Source organism: Pleurodeles waltl, chromosome 2_2 (assembly GCF_031143425.1).
Source record: "Pleurodeles waltl isolate 20211129_DDA chromosome 2_2, aPleWal1.hap1.20221129, whole genome shotgun sequence".
Taxonomy (NCBI): domain Eukaryota; kingdom Metazoa; phylum Chordata; class Amphibia; order Caudata; family Salamandridae; genus Pleurodeles; species Pleurodeles waltl.
The window spans coordinates 149,376,786-149,396,764 of NC_090439.1; the positions used below are offsets into that span (position 1 = coordinate 149,376,786).

General features: G+C 45.6%; 1 protein-coding gene across 2 annotated transcripts in view; it reads right to left on the reverse strand.

Moving 5' to 3' along the window:
• Positions 1-19,979, reverse strand: part of MOCOS (molybdenum cofactor sulfurase) — a 2,173,869-nt gene that overhangs the window by 194,651 nt on the left and 1,959,239 nt on the right. For both annotated transcript variants that reach the window (XM_069219520.1, XM_069219521.1), the window contains exon 11: positions 8,434-8,558. In XM_069219520.1, the coding sequence (XP_069075621.1) occupies positions 8,434-8,558 (125 nt within the window). The remainder of the gene's footprint in view (positions 1-8,433; positions 8,559-19,979) is intronic.

The window sequence follows — 19,979 nt, forward strand, 5'->3', positions numbered from 1 at the left end:
TGCTCTCTGATTTTGTCTACCTTTAAATTGTTTTTGTTTATCCCAGCACTTCTTAGAACTCTCCTGTGCTTGTTAGTGCCCTCCTTAGGGGTGGAACTCTATTTCAAGCTTCTTTGGCTTGGCTCCCAGACAGGGACACAAAGACAGGGTGAGCATCAAGGTGACGTGTAGCATAGATAGCAACAATGGCATCTGATCAGAATCCCTCAGACTATCTGTCTAAGTGAGGTGCATTTATATAGATCTGCTCGGACCCCTGACATAGGTCTGTTCCCAAACAATAGATAACAAGACATGCTTGGGATGGCAATTTATGTAAACAATTCCCTCAAAGGCGTAATGTGAACACCTACAGTTTGTTCATCTTTGTCGCTTGATATTGACTCGGCACGGTGGCACTGATAACGGGAAACTAAAACATTGGCCTAACTAGAAATAAGGCAGCCATCTTAAAAGATATATTTAAAAGTGCAAAAACAGAGCAAGCTAAGTAGGATGAAATTCACTAGGTGACAGGGGCACAAGTCCGCAAGCCAAAGGCTAAGCTAACTCCTGTTTCCCTTTAAAACAAATTGGATTAATTACACACTAAGAAGTAGTAGTGTGTTATAATATGTTATAATCATGTTAAAGAGACATTGTGACTATTAGGAGAGTTGTTTCCCAGAGTAAAGTTTTTTCTTATGGCAATGTAATAAGTTGCCATTAGGCCACACTTCTATTGACTGCCATGTTTTCCAAAGATGCACAATGATTTGTTTGATACACAGGTAAAAAAGAAATCTTCTATATAAGCTCAGAATTAGTGTGTCTTATACATTTGTGGGCAGAAAATGTTATTCTTTTTCTGATTATTTAAATGTTCTGGAACATTAAACTAAATGTTTAGGGTTTCTGAGATTTTATTGACTTTGAGAAGGACAGACGTTTAGTAAAACAGTTCTCATTGTGATGTAAAGATAATGAAGCATTTAACACTGTGTTGAGAACTGGCACATGTACTAATGTAGTGTATGCAAAATCTGTAGATTTGTGTTGAACTAAAATCTAATTGAAGCTACTCTGTTGATGAAAACCTTAATTCACTGAAACTAACAATGGTGGATCTCACCAGATCTAAAGAATGCCTTGTATTCCTTCGACCTGGCTTCTGAGATGTAGAGATGTTGTCCTCCAGTAGTTTCTATATTATACATGTAGACATTTGGTGTCTGCAGAAAGGACTCCCAAACTGGAAAAAAGCTCTGGATTTTAAAAACCTCAAAGGGTCAAAATGTGTACATCTGTGTGTTCTACTCTTTAGTTATACTGACACGTGATCCATGCTACAATAGATGAGTTAATGAACGCACACTGAAATACAGTGCTGAAATGGCATAGTTGAGAATACACTCTTTTCAGTAATCTTTTTATTTATCCAGCCTATAATACTCACATCATGACCTATCTTAGCATAACTAACAAGAAATCAAATATAAGGTGACACAGGTGTATTTGCCAATTTTTTAAGTAAAAAAACAACACCAATGCTGAATGCAGCACACATAGAAGAAGCAAAAATGAGGAGAAATAAAAGTATTTCTCCACAGTGTGCCATGGTAACGCCACCCCCGGGGTGGCATTAGTTTTTGGCGTTTCATCAGATTTACGAATTCTTGTCAATCTGGAGCACGGTCAAAAGCAATGGGTGCAGCAGTAACAACCACATTGTAAATCCGGGGCAGAGTCAAAAGCAATGAGTGTTGTGGTGGAACACCCACAGCAACATCCACTGCACGCCCCTCTGCTGCTCCCCGTGCCGCGACAGCGAGCGCCACCTCTGCCCCCTGCCCCCCTGGTTACTGCTGCCCCTGAGCGTGAGTGTGCTCTTGTTGTCTGAGCGAGTGTTTTTCCTTTTTGCCTTCTGTACCCCTGGTTGTCTGTGCGAGTGTTTTTCCTTTTTGCCTTCTGTACCCCTGGTTGTCTGTGCGAGTGTTTTTCCTTTTTGCCTTCTGTACCCCTGGTTGTCTGTGCGAGTGTTTTTCCTTTTTGCCTTCTGTACCCCTGGTTGTTTGAGCGAGTGTTCTCCTTTTTTGCCTTTTGTACCCCTGTTTGCCTGTGTGTGCCCCCCTCGCCGTGCCCGTCGCCTTTTTTCTGCCTCGTTTTCTCGATCGTTTTCTTCCTTGTTTTTTTCCCGCCTTTTGCGGCCCTCGCCACTTAATTCCCTCTCCCGCTTTTCCCGCTGTTTTTTGCCCGCATCCCATTGGCCCCTACCCTCCCGCCACCCGCCTCCAAGCTGACCCCTCCTCCCAGCTAGCCTTAAATGACGGCCGCTGCGCGACGCAGGTAAGCGACCTTGACCCCCGGGTAGGTCGCTCCCCGCGCCGCGACAGCGAGCGCCACCTCTGCCCCCTGCCCCCCTGGTTACTGCTGCCCCTGAGCGTGAGTGTGCCCTTGTTGTCTGAGCGAGTGTTTTTCCTTTTTGCCTTCTGTACCCCTGGTTGTCTGTGCGAGTGTTTTTCCTTTTTGCCTTCTGTACCCCTGGTTGTCTGTGCAAGTGTTTTTCCTTTTTGCCTTCTGTACCCCTGGTTGTCTGTGCAAGTGTTTTTCCTTTTTGCCTTCTGTACCCCTGGTTGTTTGAGCGAGTGTTCTCCTTTTTTGCCTTTTGTACCACTGTTTGCCTGTGTGTGCCCCCCTCGCCGTGCCCGTCGCCTTTTTTCTGCCTCGTTTTCTCGATCGCTTTCTTCCTCGTTTTTTTCTCGCCTTTTGCGGCCCTCGCCGCTTCATTCCCTCTCCCGCTTTTCCCGCCGTTTTTTGCCCGCATCCCATTGGCCCCTACCCTCCCGCCACCCGCCTCCCAGCTGACCCCTCCTCCCAGCTAGCCTTAAATGGCGGCCGCTGCACGACGCAGGTAAGCGACCCTTGACCCCCGGGTAGGTCGCTCCCCGCGCCGCGACAGCGAGTGCCACCTCTGCCCCCTGCCCCCCTGGTTACTGCTGCCCCGAGCGTGAGTGTGCCCTTGTTGTCTGAGCGAGTGTTTTTCCTTTTTGCCTTCTGTACCCCTGGTTGTCTGTGCGAGTGTTTTTCCTTTTTGCCTTCTGTACCCCTGGTTGTCTGTGCGAGTGTTTTTCTTTTTTGCCTTCTGTACCCCTGGTTGTCTGTGCGAGTGTTTTTCCTTTTTGCCTTCTGTACCCCTGGTTGTTTGAGCGAGTGTTCTCCTTTTTTGCCTTTTGTACCCCTGTTTGCCTGTGTGTGCCCCCCTCGCCGTGCCCGTCGCCTTTTTTCTGCCTCGTTTTCTTGATAGTTTTCTTCCTTGTTTTTTTCCCGCCTTTTGCGGCCCTCGCCGCTTCATTCCTTCTCCCGCTTTTCCCGCCGTTTTTTGCCCACATCCCATTGGCCCCAACCCTCCCGCCACCCGCCTCCCAGCTGACCCCTCCTCCCAGCTAGCCTTAAATGGCGGCCGCTGCGCGACGCAGGTAAGCGACCCTTGACCCCCGGGTAGGTCGCTCCCCGCGCCGCGACAGCGAGCGCCACCTCTGCCCCCTGCCCCCCTGGTTACTGCTGCCCCTGAGCGTGAGTGTGCCCTTGTTGTCTGAGCGAGTGTTTTTCCTTTTTGCCTTCTGTACCCCTGGTTGTCTGTGCAAGTGTTTTTCCTTTTTGCCTTCTGTACCCCTGGTTGTCTGTGCGAGTGTTTTTCCTTTTTGCCTTCTGTACCCCTGTTTGCCTGTGTGTGCCCCCCTCGCCGTGCCCGTCGCCTTTTTTCTGCCTCGTTTTCTCGATCGTTTTCTTCCTTGTTTTTTTCCCGCCTTTTGCGGCCCTCGCCGCTTCATTCCCTCTCCCACTTTTCCCACTGTTTTTTGCCCGCATCCCATTGGCCCCTACCCTCCCGCCATCCGCCTCCCAGCTGACCCCTCCTCCCAGCTAGCCTTAAATGGCAGCCGCTGCGCAACGCAGGTAAGCGACCCTTGACCCCCGGGTAGGTCACTCCCCGCGCCGCGACAGCGAGCGCCACCTCTGCCCACTGCCCGCCTGGTTACTGCTGCCCCTGAGCGTGAGTGTGCCCTTGTTGTCTGAGCGAGTGTTTTTCCTTTTTGCCTTCTGTACCCCTGGTTGTCTGTGCGAGTGTTTTTCCTTTTTGCCTTCTGTACCCCTGGTTGTCTGTGCGAGTGTTTTTCCTTTTTGCCTTCTGTACCCCTGGTTGTCTGTGCGAGTGTTTTTCCTTTTTGCCTTCTGTACCCCTGGTTGTCTGTGCAAGTGTTTTTCCTTTTTGCCTTCTGTACCCCTGGTTGTCTGTGCGGGTGTTTTTCCTTTTTTGCCTTCTGTACCCCGAAGGCGCACCTAAGGCAAGCCCGTCTGCGCCCGTCCGTGCCTGGACCGCGCCCAGCGCCCGAACCCCGGGCCCCCCCGACCCCCGCCTGACCTACGACTCCACCACCCTCACCACCCTCAACCCCGGCCGCACGCCGGGCTGCTACCGCGCCACCCCGAAACGAACCCACGGACCCTTCACCTGCAGCAGCTGCCGCTTCACCTGCCTACGGACTCACACCGCTCCCGTCAAGAACGACTCTCCCGGAAGCAACCTCCACTGCATCCTGGTCAACACCGGTTCCGTCCACAGACACGCCATCGAACTGTGGAACCTCATCAACTCAACGAACCCGGACATCGCCTTCCTCACCGAGACCTGGATGAACCCCTCCTCGGCACCCGACATCGCCATAGCCATCCCCGACGGCTACAAAATCATCCGGAAAGACCGCACCAACCGCATCGGAGGAGGCGTCGCCATCGCACACAAAAGCTCCATCCGTATCTCGACCCACATCGACAACTCACTCCCCAACGCCGAACACCTCCACTTCGAGATCCACAGCGACCCCAAGACCACCCTCAGAGGCACCCTCATGTACAGACCACCAGGACCACGCACCAAGTTCAGCGAAGACTTCGCAGACTTCATCAACCCTCATGCACTCTCGTCCACCGACTACATCCTCCTAGGGGACCTCAACTTTCACCTGGAGAACCACACCGACAACAACACCACAGCCTTACTGGACAACCTCACCAACCTAGGACTGAAACAGCTAGTCAACACCCCCACCCACTATGCCGGACACACGCTCGACCCCATCTTCTCCTCCAGCAAACACATCTCCTTCAGCCACACCACCGAACTCACCTGGTCGGACCACAGCTGTGTCCACTTCAGCTTCAAGAAGACCACCATGCACCACCACACCCAGCAACCACCAAGAAGACACTGGAATCGAATCACCACAGAACAGCTCGCATCGACCCTCTCCCAGAACCAACCCACCAGCACCACTAACCCCAACAAAGCCGCCAACAACCTCACGAGCTGGATCTCAGACTGCGCCAACCTCCTGGCCCCCCTGAAGAGCCAAGCTAACACCAACAACCACAAGAAAAACTTCTGGTTCACCCCCGACCTCAAGGACTCCAAAAAAGAATGCCGCACCCTCGAGAAGTCTTGGCGCCTCAACCAGACCGAGGAGAACATGTCAGCCCTCAAGAACTCCACCCGCCAACACCACCAACGCCTCCGCGCCGCATGAAAATCAGCCTACCAGAACAGACTAGACAACAACGCCCACAACAGCAAGGAACTTTTTGGCATCGTCAAAGAGCTCTCCAACCCCAATGCAGAAAACAACTCCATCCCTCCCTCACAGGACCTCTGCGACTCCCTCGCAGCCTTCTTCCACCACAAAATCGCCGACATATACAACAGCTTCACCACTACCAACACGAACCCACCACCAGAACCCGCCACCGACATCACCACCATCCTCACCTGGAACCCAACCATCACCGAGGAAACCACCCGCGTCATGAACTCGATCCACTCGGGATCTCCATCCGACCCCTGCCCGCACCACATCTACAACAAAGCCGACAACATCATCGCACCCCACCTCCGAGACGTCATCAACGCATCTCTCACCTCCGCCACCTTCCCAGAGAGCTGGAAACACGCAGAGCTCAACGCCCTCTTAAAGAAACCAACAGCAGACCCCACCGAACTCAAAAACTTCCGGCCCATCTCCCTCCTACTGTTCCCCGCCAAAGTGATTGAGAAAATCGTCAACGCTCAACTCACCACCGCCTTGGAAACCAACGACTCACTCGACCCCACACAGTTCGGCTTCAGAGCTAACCACAGCACCTCATCGCAGCCACGGACGACATCAGATCCCTGACCGACAAGCGAGAAACCGTGGCCCTCATACTCCTGGACCTCTCTGCAGCCTTCGACACGGTCTTCCACCGTACCCTGATACACCGCCTCAGCAACGCCGGCATCAGAGGCAAGGCCCTGGAATGGATCATCTCCTTCCTCTCCGGAAGAACTCAGAGAGGCCGCCTCCCCCCTTCAGATCTACAGCCACGGAGATCATCTGCGGCGTCCCCCAAGGATCCTCCCTCAGCCCCACCCTCTTCAACATTTACATGACCCCCCTGGCGAACATCGCACGAAAACACGGACTCGACCTCATATCCTACGCCGACGACACCCAGCTCATCTTATCCCTCACCAACAACCCCACCTCAGCAAGGACCAGACTACACGAAGGCATGAAGGAAGTAGCGAACTGGACGACAGACAGCAGGCTGAAACTGACCACAGAGAAGACGGAGGTTCTCATCCTCGGCCCTACACCCACCGCCTGGGACGACTCCTGGTGGCCTCCCGCCCTAGGCAGCACTCCCCAACCCACCGACCACGCACGCAACCTCCGCTTCATCCTGGACTCATCCCTCTCCATGTCCAGACAGGTCAACTCGGCATGCTTCAACACCCTCCGCATGCTCCGCAAGATCTTCCGCTGGATCCCCACCGATACCAGAAAGACCATCACCCACGCCCTCGTCACCAGTCGCTTGGACTATGGGAACACTCTGTACGCCGGCATCACCATCAAGCTGAGGAGGAAACTTCAACGGATCCAGAACGCTGCCGCACGACTCATCCTGAACATACCCCGCCACCACCACATCTCCGGACACTTGAAGAAACTTCACTGGCTCCCAGTCAACAAGAGGATCACCTTCAGACTCCTCACCCACGCACACAAAGCCCTTCACAACCTCGGACCAAAACTCATCAACCACCGCATCTCCTTCTACACTCCTCCGCGCACCCTATGCTCGACCGGACAAGCCCTGGCAGCCGTACCCCGCATCCGCAAAGCCACCGCCGGAGGAAGATCCTTCTCTTTCCTGGCAGCGAAGACCTGGAACTCTCTGCCCAGCCACCTTCGCACCATACCTGACCACCTCTCCTTCAGGAGGCAGCTCAAGACCTGGCTCTTTGAGCACTGACCCCCCCACACCCCCAGCGCCTTGAGACCCTTACGGTGAGTAGCGCGCTTTATAAATGCGAATGAATGAATGAATGAATTCTGCAGAAAAAGGAACTGGATTTATGAATTCTTGGAAATCTGGGGAAGCGTCAAAAGCAAAGGGTGTTGTCATGGAACGCACACATTGTAAATCTGGGGCATATTCAAAAGCAGTGGGTGTTGCAGTTGAATGCCCACAGCAACACCCATTGCATGGCCCTCTGCGCAGAAAACTGTGTTGGAGCTGCCCATATTTACAAGGCGGTGTTAAGCCACAAAAGTGGCTTAGCACCATCTTGTAAATAAGGCACAGCACCACTGGAGCGTCACAAAAAGTGACTCTCCGCTGACACTAGGGGCTTGTAAATATGCCTCTATGTTTCTGTCTAGTGTTAAGTTAACGATTCACGTAGGCAAACATCTTCAAGGTATGGCCTGTGAGTTCCATCTGGCATTATATTTTATGTTTACAGGAAAACCTGTTGTCCTCTTAAATTTCATGTATTTTTCAATGTGACTAGAAAACATTCTGGCCATGTTTACAGCTCATTTCACAAAAACACAAACGTTTACGTCATTTGGACTCATTCCATACTGGTATCAGGGTAGCTCTCTTATTATTCATACTCTTTATAATATTCTGTTGTAGCTTGGAAAAAAGATCAGGTGCAAACATCTCCATTTACTAGGGAGACCGAGCCCCTGTCAATCATTTCCTCAAAACACAATACACATCCCAAAAAATTGCTTAGTGAATGATCTATTTAAGTGCCAACATTTCGGAAAAAACACCTCAGTGAATACTATTCTTTTTCCCACCGGAGACTGATAGAAGTGTGCATTTATTAAGTGAACCGAAAATGTAATCTCTACAGTAATAAACAAACACGTAATACAATTAAACATAAACGTTCCATGAGGAAAAAAAAATAATAATAACATGAAATAAAAAATCATGAAAAGAATATTAAGTTCTAACGGAGAAGTAGTTTTATATCTTTCTGAAGATTGGCCTACGGTTCTTCTCTACTCAAGTAAGATCCATAATGTTTTTATTTGAATAAAAAAATGCATTGTGGATTACCTTTCTTCTCCTTGTTATTGCCATTCCTGAGGCAGTCGGAGTTCTGCCTGATCAAACGACAATGGCGGCCAAGGAAAAAAGACAGCCAGTCTGCAATTCTGTTTCCACAATCGTATGTTTGTACTCTGTGGAAGCAAGGAAGTGATAGAATAAGACATTCTGACTAAGCAATCACGATGTGGAATCTTACAGAAAAATATTGAGGGCCAGAGTTTCAACTTTTCATACCTGTAATGTAAAGTACAAACATATTGACGGGTAACAATTAGCCAAAATATTGACATTACATTGGTAAGTATATATGTTTATATTTATTTAGTATTATTGTAACTGGAAAAATAATTAATTTTAAAAAAGTATATATTTTTAAAAACTGGACTTTACTTTAGTATTTTCATAAACATATAATTTCCACAAATATACCTCACTTTAAAATAAATTCAAAAAAAGACAAAATTCTAAAATTAAATTATACCTTAAAATACACGTATTAACTAAGTCAATAAGATTTTTATTTAAAATTAATATTAACAATATGTATTTATATAATATTGATCCTTATTGTAAAAAAAGGACGTCAACGTAGCTATGAGAGTCATTTATTCAACATCGACCTTCAGCTCCCCATGAGTCAACGGACATAGAACTCCCAGCAGAATTGAGGGTAAACATCCACACATGAACGTTACACGTCTTGTCTGATCATATAACAACATCTCCCTTATCATTTTAAACTAAAGAAATGATATATAATACATAAAGCAACAATGAATTGCAAATGCTGAACAAACCTTTAAAACCTGACAAACTTATGTGCCCCATCCAGTTTCAATGGACATGTGAAGGGTGTTTTTTTAAAATAACTAAAGCATCCTGCAGTAGCAAATTATTTGTAGAAAGCACATTTTTCATTGGAATGTTCACTACATGAGCACAGACAAGAGTTTTACTGATAAAATTAAACTGCAAACATATGATAATGTGTGGACAGTAGGTATCAATGAGTATGTATTATTTGTGCATTGCCAGTTAAAGTGTCTTGATTTGTTCTAATCTAACTAAAGTCTTTGCTTCCATCACACTTTAGAATAACAAACATTGTGTTTCATTTGGCTTTCCTAACTGCTGAATGTGTATAGTTCATTTACATGTTGTTTTATTAGGCAAAAATAACATCCCCCAGCTTTCCTTTCACACTTCATGTACGCCAGCAAGCTCGTCATGTAATTCACTTTACTTTTCTTTCTCTGACTGCAAAGTACGTCCTGTTAAAAATAAATAGCAGAAGACATAGCCTGCCATTTAACCTCTATCTATAAAGCTGCAGTAAATGTGACACAATAAATAGAGAATTTAAAGGCATTTATTTTATTGCCTGGACTTTGGCACCCCACCAAAATTGGCTTTTAAAAACCACAATCATTTTGGAAACATTGATCCATGCGGTATGAAGAAGAGCAAACGTTTAAAGTCAGATTAATTGATAGTCCTATCTATGAGCACACAATATTTGAAACTAAGGTCTCACTGATTAGATCAAATTCAGTGGCTGCAAGCGCATCAGTTTATGGTATCACTTTGCACTATTGTCTTTGGATACCCTGGCCATAGCGCACCATTCCTTTACCTTAACTTTCATTGCATTGCTAACAACATCTACCCTCACCAGTATACTGAACTTGCAATGACCTTTAAATACCTTGGATGGATATTTTAATCAAAGCCAATCAACCACTTTTTTACTGCTCTCAGCCCAAGGTCCTGTTCGTTAAATCTTTCGCTTGATTTAACTTGACAATGCTCCACCAGTGATCTTATTTCAACATCAATAATTTTCTCATGAGTCATTCTCAAACAGCAATTAATCATTCAAGCAGGAAACATTTTAAACAATGCTGTCCTCCCTCTAAGTATCTCCAGCAGACTGTCTATTGACCCCTACTAGGAAATGTACAGTAAGTCCATAGGATACTCGCAATAGCCTTTTCCAGATCTTTCTGGTTCTGACCACCCACTGAACTCATTCCACCAATTTATGATTCATGTCTTCCCCAGAACCATTGGACTGGAGATGACAGAGCGCAATTCTATGATGGAAAATATTGGATTGTCTAAAGAAATCAACCACCTCCTTAGGAATAAAGTATGCCACTGGATGCCATTTGCTAACCCTATTTCCCTAGGTAATCCTTCTTTGTGTAAAATAACCTGAAAATAAGTTAATGACTGCTTTTGTGTTAGGATCAGCCGTGAACTGTGCTTTCCACTTTTTGTTACAATAGTCTGCAATAACCACTCTAAATTATTGTTTCTTTGGAGTCACGTGAAACGGCCCTACAAAGCCCACAGTCAATTTGATCTAAGGTCCATCGGGTAACCCAGCTGGCCGTCTAACTGGAGTGCTGTTTTCACAGTTTTGTCACCACTAGAATATATAATACAATCTTTGACTACTTCCATACCCTGGGTGTCCGTGGATGATCACTAAAAAGCAGCACTAACATTTTATTTAGTGATGATTTGGCCCAGAAATCCATCGCCACCTGATTCCGTGATCATTGCTCTTTAAGTAGAAGACAGAATTCATTTCTCCCCCTTTCAATTATAGTATCATAGTTTCCCCTAAAACCTTAACAAAAGGCTGAATCTTTGAAGAAACATGCCTTTCTTTGGGCCACCTATTTACCTTTACAATTGCAAACAGTACAAACATTTTATCCTTTTTTAACTCAGAAAAACATTCTCCTCTGTAAAATCAACCGCAACACCGGCATCAACTGCTGCCACCAAACATTTTCCCTCTTTATGTTTTTATATATCATTTTCTAAATTAAATGGTAACATACATCTAGATCAATATTCATTTATGATATGTCTCCCCCTAGGTATATGCTTGTCAGAACCCTGTTCAGGGAGCCATGGGGCAAGCAGAAGCTGTTGGGCCCACCCGTAGGGGTTGAGGCCTTTTACTCCCAATGGCATGGCAGCACTTCTTCACAGCAGCCCAACCTAGCATATGAGGTAGCCAACTTAGCTCCACACACAAGCTATGGCCCAATCGGCATGTCAGCACTTCTTAATGGAGGCCCCACCTGGCATATAGGGTTGCACAACCTGCACAAGTACAGTGATCCAATTGGTGCAGCTATGGTGATGGCTCACTTCATGGCCGCCCTCCTCTGGCATATTGGGGGAAGGGCAGAGAGTCACTGACATTTCCCATGCAAACTGACAGCAAAACAATCAGTGCAGCATTGGCCTTCTCCCATCTACTACAGCAGCCCAAACAACAGGATCACATTAATGGACCTCGCTCTTTTCAGCACGCTCCTCTCCCCCACAGGAAACACTGGTCTTGGCAAGCAAGTATTCAATAGTGCTTCAGGCTCCTGATGCAGGTGGTCTCGAAGTCCCTGGGTGATGTCCCCTCACTCAGCTGGGAGACACGCAGCTCTGGCCCTCAGTTCTGGTCACAGGTAGAGCTTCTCCTCCTCGCACAGACTGACTAGCTGCATGACAGTGAACAATGTGAGGACTTCAAGCTCCCCGTCTTATAGTCCATTTTCCCCCCCCAATAATTTTGCTCATTAAAATTATACTGGATAAATTTGCAACTCAACCTCACAATCTTAGGTGTGTCATCTCTGACTATACTTTCACCCAAAATATGAAGAAGAGATTTATGATGAGTCAATATGAAAAAAATAAAAATAAAACTTATGCCCCACAGAAAACGTTTAAATCTTTCAGTGGCCAAAAAAATGGGCACATAATTTTCTTCCATTGACCGGCTCTTTTTTTTCACTAGGTCACAATGACCTGAGTGCAAACCCCACCAGGTGTGCCTAGTTATCATCCATTTGTCTTTTCGGGAGAGCACATCAGGGTAGGTTCCCCTGCAGACTGCCGTCATCCACAAATAGTGACCGCTTTCGGCATGCTACTTCCCAAGGGGCCCCCCATGTACCAAGGGATGGGCGACCATTAGAGGTTTCTGACAATTAGTGAACTTCAATGTAAGTGACTATATGATTTGTTTGACATTTTTGCAAACTTTCGGTAATATAGACAGGAGAAGTCTTATTATGTATTGGTCCTGAAGAAGCGTCATAGGATCTTGTTAGACCACTGTACGCGAAACATGTTGACCATGTCCTAGGAGCCCGACGATAATCTCCTTAAGCTCCAGCACCATGCAAAAAGTGGTTGAGCATTATTCCTCATTTTACACTTTCCTTCTGTTTTTAATCTTGGTCCCGGTCTTATTCCATTGATTAATTAAATTGACTCGCTCCTATTAAGACTGGGAACCAATTTTAGCTTTCACTCTCCTGCCAGGATTAGCGCCTGACCGCAACACCAGGTCTTGTAGTGTCCGCTACCACGGCTGCTACCTAAAAGATCTCCGGCAAAGAGCCCCCTTACGGGGAGCCCGTCAGACATTGCAGCGCCGGTCTGACGAGGAGCTACCCGATGATGAAGCATGACATCCTCTCGGATGTGTGAGGGCTCTTGCTCCTGAACTTTAATGTTCCCCTAGTGATTATATTTTTCCATTTGGAACATTGTACACCTTTTTTTGTATGTTTAGTTAATTGGGAGACCGTACACTGGACCAACTAATCTCCCAGTCCCTCCCTTTGATGATACATATAACATAAGCCACACTTGCTGTCATCCACTTTCACCACATACTCCTTAAAAGGGTCATAAGGAGATAGCACTCTTTTAGATTATATTTCACTTTTCACTTTTGAACAAGTCAAACTCTTGTTCACATGATTGACTCCATTCAAACATGAGAAAATATCTTAAACACACAGATTTTGCTGAGAAATTCTGAATGTACTTGGACCAGAATTCATAATCTTTAAATTATGCCACTTGATCTTTGATGCGCAGAAGGCACCTGTAAGGAAGCAGTGACCAATTGAGATTGTGATTTCATCCCTTTCTCAGCTATAACATGACTCAAATATTCTCTTGACTGCTTTGCATATTCACATTTCTTCCTATTTGTAACAATACCCACTACATTCAATCTGGACTTTAAACTGTCTCCAATATTTCAGTATGTTGTTGTTTGTCACTTCCAGCAACCAAAATCTTCTCTTGAAAGGCTGTTGTACCATTAAAGTCAACTAGCACACTTTCAAGAACCTTCTGACATACAGACACAACTGACCCTAGCCCGAATAGCATTCTTCTGAATTGAAAAATGTCTACTGCTGAAACAAAAGCGGAGAGATGTTTTGAAGATGAGCGTTACACTGCTTGATGATATAGTGATGCCAAGTCAAGTTTGCTAAAAAACTTGGCAAAAGGGAATGTAACCAGAATATCATAAATTTTCATAAAAGAGTGTGCATCTACTCACATTTCTTTATTAAACTGGAAAGACTGACACACACTTTCAATTGTGACATTCTTCTTGCATGTAATAACAAGAGGAGATAACACCAACATGACTCGATTGGTTCACAGATTGCTCTCTTGGCACATTTTACAACTTCATGAAGCACGTCTTCCCTAATGTCAAGTGGGATATGATTCATGTTTGATGTGTGTAGCACCATCCTTTACTCTTGTTTGTGTTTAGCCCATTTAATTTGCCCCAAATTGTTTGAAAACACTTTTGATAATGAATCTACCTGATGGTCTTGCTCATTATCATGTTTCACTTACCAAAGCAATTTGCTCTTGGTTCCTGGACTTACCAGTTTCCTTATTTGTGGGAATATCCATGGTTTAAAGGATTAGGTATGTAATTAGGTCCTGACGAATCGCATAAGAAAATTCTTTGAAAAAAGCGAGAAACATGTTGACCAACTACATAGAGTGACACAAGGGACCCTGTGTGCACTGTCTCTTTTTTACCATTCCCTATTAAGAGACATAACAACTATACCTACCTGTTTTTTCATGGGGTATGGGGTCATTATCCCACTAATTCCCCGCTTACTGGTTTTAATCATGTCAGAGGTATCAGCATGAGAATAAAAATCATTAGTCCTTACCTCTAGTCATTTTTAACATTTTCCTATATACCAATCCTTCACTTTATTGTTTTTGACCGGCTACATACGATTTTCAAAAGATCTCCGGCAAAGAGCCCCCCCGTGGGGCCCGTCAGGCATTGCAGCGCCGGCCTGACGAGGAGCTGGGCCCTATGATGAAGCATGTCACCGGATGGTGAATGAGGGCTCTTGCTTCGAAAAATTTCGGTTTCCATCTACTGATGGAACCATCCTCTTGAAAGAAACCTTCTGCATTGTTTGGAACCGTGTGTAATCTCTTTTTTTGATTCATTGATGTGTGTAGCACCATCCTTTCCTCTTGTTTGAGTTTAGCCCATTTAATTTGCCCCAAATTGTTTGAAAACACTTTTGATAATGAATCTACCTGATGGTCTTGCTCATTATCATGTTTCACTTACCAAAGCAATTTGCTCTTGGTTCCTGGACTTACCACCATTCCAAACAATGCATAGTGGTACCAACTATGAATATTTAAGCCTTTCTGGGCAACATACACTTTTACATGTAGCACTCAAACTTTAAACTTCAATAAAGCTTGAAAATGCCCTAGTAAAATGATTTGTTTGCCTTTGTAAGATACAGGGCTCCCGTCTGGTGGTTCCAGTATTCCATTGACCCTTGCTTTTCAAACAGCTCCTGGTGATCATAGTTATTCTAGCTCCTGACTCCAGAAACAAATGTAACTTCCCTTTGAACCTGTGTCTTCACTAATAGCTTCATGTTGTACACAACCTGGATTATGTTCTTGACACACTTTGGCAAACTACCTTGCTTTACCACAATTCTAAAATGTGGCAAAATTAGCCATGCAAGGGCAAACACTTCAATTGTGTGCGTAAAAACGGCATCTAAAATAAATGTTCTTTTGTTTAAAGTAATAATTATTATTTTCCTTTCTGTCCTTCACTTCTTTGTTTCTTTGCAGTAGTTTTTCCAAAGGGTTCTGTCAGTTACCTATTTGGTCTTTGACATCTCTTATTTCATAACTATCTTTTTCACTTGTTCCTTGGAAGGCAGATCTTACAATATTAGTTTTTTCTTGCAAAGTACAATATTTCTCTTGGACTTTCTTACCCCTCAAACTACTATCTGGCTCCTAATCAAGTGTGAGGTTAAGTTCTTACATTCGCAAGCAGCCAGAGCTGCCACATATACATCTACAAATTCATCTGGGTGATTGTCTCTTGTAAAAAAAACAGTTTGCACTGTAACTACCAAACTTAGTTGTTAATAAAACCATTTTTTAATCTCTGTACAGCATTCTGCCATTACTCCCCGACCACATTGTCTTCGTCTGTTGCCTCAAAAGGAGGCGAATGTTCCAAAATAGCCTGACCTCCAAAATTTAAATTACATTTTAAAAGATTATTTTAATGTTCTGGACAGTACCGTTTACCCCTATAAGACCCAAATATTTTGTAAATGCTCTGAACTAGATTTTCCATTCAATTGGTGTTTTTTGTGAGAGCTGAAGAAAGGGAGGAGCGTCCACACCCTGCAATCTCTGTGTATTGGAAAATTAAATGAACTACCTTACTACTAGGAGTAAAATGTGAACATTAATTGGTTTACCACAAAATAGACTTTGAAATTAATACACTGGTGTGTGATTCACCATCTGTGCTGGTTTTCTGTCACCAATCATTCAATCAATCAAACAGTATGTATAAAGTGCACTAATCACCCACAAGGGTATCCGAGCACTGAGATCCAACATTCTTGGGTAGCATCAGTTGAAAAGCCAGGTCCTGAGTCACCTTCTGAACTCCTGAAGAGGCGGTGAAGTGCAGAGATGGAGTGGAAGACTGTTCCAAGACTCCAGTGAGGTAGGAGAAGAAGCATCCTTCATTGCTACTTTAGCGGATGCAGGAGGTGTGAGCAAGTGAGAGGGACACAGATACCAGGAGTCTGGAGGGTCGGTGGAAGCTTAGGCAGTGGTAGATGTATGCCAGTCCTTGGTTGTACAGGGCTTTGTAGGAGTGTGTCAGAATCTTGAATTGCCATCTCTTATGGACAGGGAGCCACTGGAGTTTCTTCAGGTGACGGGTGAGGTGGGCCCGTCTGGGAGGTTGCAGATGAGACTGGCCACTGAGTTATGAATGGTCTACAGTCTCTTCAGGAGGTGTGAGGTAATTCCTGTGTAGAGTGCATTCCCATAGTCTGAGCAGCTGGTGATGAGGGTTTGAGTAACAGTGCATCTAGTGGAGACTGGAAGCCATTTGAAGATCATTTGGAGCATGCACAGAACAAGAAAACAGTCAGAGGTGACTGCGTTGATCTGGTTCTTCATAGAGAGTTTGCTGTTTAAGATGATGCAGAGGCCCCACGTGTGGTCTGTGGGAGAGGGTCACAGTTTAGCAGACCACCAGGAATCATTCCACTGTGAGGTGTAGTTCCCAAACATCAGTACTTCTGTCTTGTCTGTGTTGAGCTTGTGGCAGTTGTTTTGCATCTATTTGGCAACACAGGTCATGCACAGGTAGAAGCTGGCACTTGTGGTAGATGGGTCTACGGATAGAGAGTGGATGAGCTGGGTGTTACCTGCATAAAAGGTAATATTCAGACCTTTGTTTCTGATGATGTTGGCCAGGGAGTCATGTAGGCATTGAACAGAGTGGGCTAAGGAATGAACCTTGAGGGACACAGCAGGTGATGTTCTTGGGCTCCGAGGTGAATGGTGGAAGGATGTGATCCACTTGAGGGCAACCTTTTGATTCTGATCTTATGAAGCCTCTTGATCAGGGTATGGTGGGAAACACTGTCTGCTGAGAGGTTGGAAAGGACCAGGGCAACCACTCCTCCCCAGTCTAGGAGGTTTCTGATGTCATAAGTGGCTGCAGTCAGGGTGGTTTTGGTGCTGTGGTTTGTGCAGAATCTGGAGTGGGATGCATCCAGAAGATCGTTGTTCTGGAGGTAGTCAGTGAGTTGGTGGTTGATGGCCTTTTTAAGGACTTTAGCTGGTAGGGGAGAAGGGAGATGAGCTTGTAATGTTTTAGATCATTGGGGTTGGTGGACGGTTTCTTGAGGAGAGGTTTGCCTTCAGCAAGTTTCCACTCATCTGGGAAGGTGGCTGAGGTAATGGATGTGATGAAGATGGCTGTGAGCTTGTTGCTGATGGTCTTGTTGCAGAGGTTGAAATTGTGGTGCAGACAGAGGTCTGTGGGTGCTCCTGGGTGGACAGAGTACATAATGTCAGATGTACTCTGTGCGTTGAGCTGGTCCCAAGCAGTGATTTGGTGGTCGGAGGTAGTGGCTGTGGGAGCAAGGAGGCTGAGGAAGTCAGCTGCGGTGGGTCAGGGTTCAACATTTTTGTAGCTAGTGGAGTTCTTGTCAAGGAGGAAGTCAGCCAGGGTGTTGCAGAGTTCTTGGAAGGGGGTGATGATGTTTTCACTCGCTGAGTGGTTGGAGAACTCCTTGATGATGCCAAAGTGTTCTTTGCTGTGGTTGGAGCTGGCTTCGATGCAGTCGGCTAAGGAGTTTCTTCTTGTCTCTTTCAGAAGTCATTGGTACTCATTGAGTGATGTCTTGAAGGTGGTCCGGTCAGTGGGCTCCGTGGTAGGGTGTCATTTCCTTTGTAGTTGTGTTTCATGGTTCTCAGCACTGAGTGTACTAGCTGGCATGTTTGCTGGGTTTATTGAGTTTGGTGGGTTTGATGGGGGCAAATGTGTCATTGCAGTCGGAGATACAGGTGGTGAAGTTCTTGACAGCCTGTTCAAGGTTGGTAGAGGTGTTGGAGTGTCGGGTGTTGAGGGTATCAGTCCATTGGGTTTTGGATACTTTGCTCCAGCTGTGGATAAGGTGCTGGGCAGTCTGTTAGTAGCGCTGGGGGATGCTGTGAAAGTGAAGTCGACAACTGGGTGGTCTGCCCATGTGAACTTAGTGGCATGACTATACTTGACTCTTTTGCTGGCTGTCAAGATAGCATCGAGCGTGTGCCTTGCAATGTGTGTGGGGTCAGTGACTAACTGGATGAGGCCGAAGTTTTTCATGCTTCCAAGAAGCTGACGGTGTAGGCGGTGATGGGGTCATTAAAGTGAAAATTGAGGTCTCCAAGGAAAGTGTAGTGTTCAGTGTCAATGGCTTGGGGAGCAATCAATTTGGGGATGGTGTAGCAGAAGCCAGAGCATTGTCCTAGAGGCCTGTAGGTGAGGGTGGCTCTGATGATGGTTTTGCTGTCTATTCTGATTTGGAAGTTGAGGTGTTCCATGATTGGGGTGATATCGTCCGTGGTGGTGGGTCAGTGGATGGATTCCTTGTGAATAATTGTGATCCAACCTCCGTGTTTGTTGATGTGGATCTAGTATGCTATCTTGTAGATGTTTGGCACATCCATGGTGATGTTGGAGGTAAATGTAGGATTGAGCCTGGACTCGGTCAGAAGATGACATCAGTGTGAGGGAGGTGATGGTGTTCCAGATCTCAGTGGCGTGTTTGCGGAGTGATCAGACATTGGCAGCAGGCAGAGGAGTTGTTCAGGCACAGCCATGATTGGCGTGGTGGGGGTGATTGAATGCCTGGGAGCTCTCTCTTTGCAGGATAAGAGGCAGTTGAAAAATGTGAAAGGTCCCACTGTTGAGTGGGGAGAGGTGTAGAAGAAGTTGTTGTGAAGTCTGGAGTCCAAGGCTATAGGTTTGGTGCCAGTGCAGCTGATGGAGACGGGAGATCCAGGTTTCCTGGTGATGGGCACAGTGAAAAAAACCTCTGCTCAGATTTCATGAATCATGTTTGAGAGAAAACTGTTTTGTCATGATTTTCCCATAGAGGTTATGGAAGGTGGTCCAGAAGTTAAAATGAGAACATATTGTGTATAAAGTCACACTATCTTTCTCAACCATAGGAGAATGAAGTCTAACATTCGGAGGAGCCTGTCACTTGATTCTCTTGTGTTCCTCTGCAGCCTCCTAGAAAGTATTAAAAAACAACTAGAGCACTAACAGTCTTACTTATGACAAAATTGTGGCATACCTGAAGCCATCTTGATTTTTGTAAAGCTGTTAAAGCTTGAAACATTTAATTTAGAAAGGAAAACATTTGGGGAGGGGTCTATTTGCTGTACAAATTATGGTTAGTGCTGTACAGAGGAAAATTAGGACATGTTTTAAGTGAGTTCTCAAATATTTTCCTGTTGTACTTCCAACAGGAGCTGCAGGTCAGTTGATTGATTTGTGTTCTACTGCAGCCTCCCAGAGTGTTCTAAAGAACATCTAGTGCACTAGCAGTCTTACTTATAACAAACGTATGGCTCAGCTGGAGCCAACTGGTTAAACTAAAAACATCTAATTTAGCAAGGAACAAATTGGTGGGCTCATTCTGTGAATAAATTATGGTTAATGCTGTAGAAAGTCAAAATAGGGCAGTTTTAAATGAGTTCTCAAATATCTTCCTCTTCTATTTCAATAAAACTTTCTTATATGTAGACTAAAACATGCACTTTCAGCTCCAGCAGCAGACTGCACTGGTGATCAGCAGTTTACTACAGTGTTCTAATGAGCAATTACAGTACTAAAA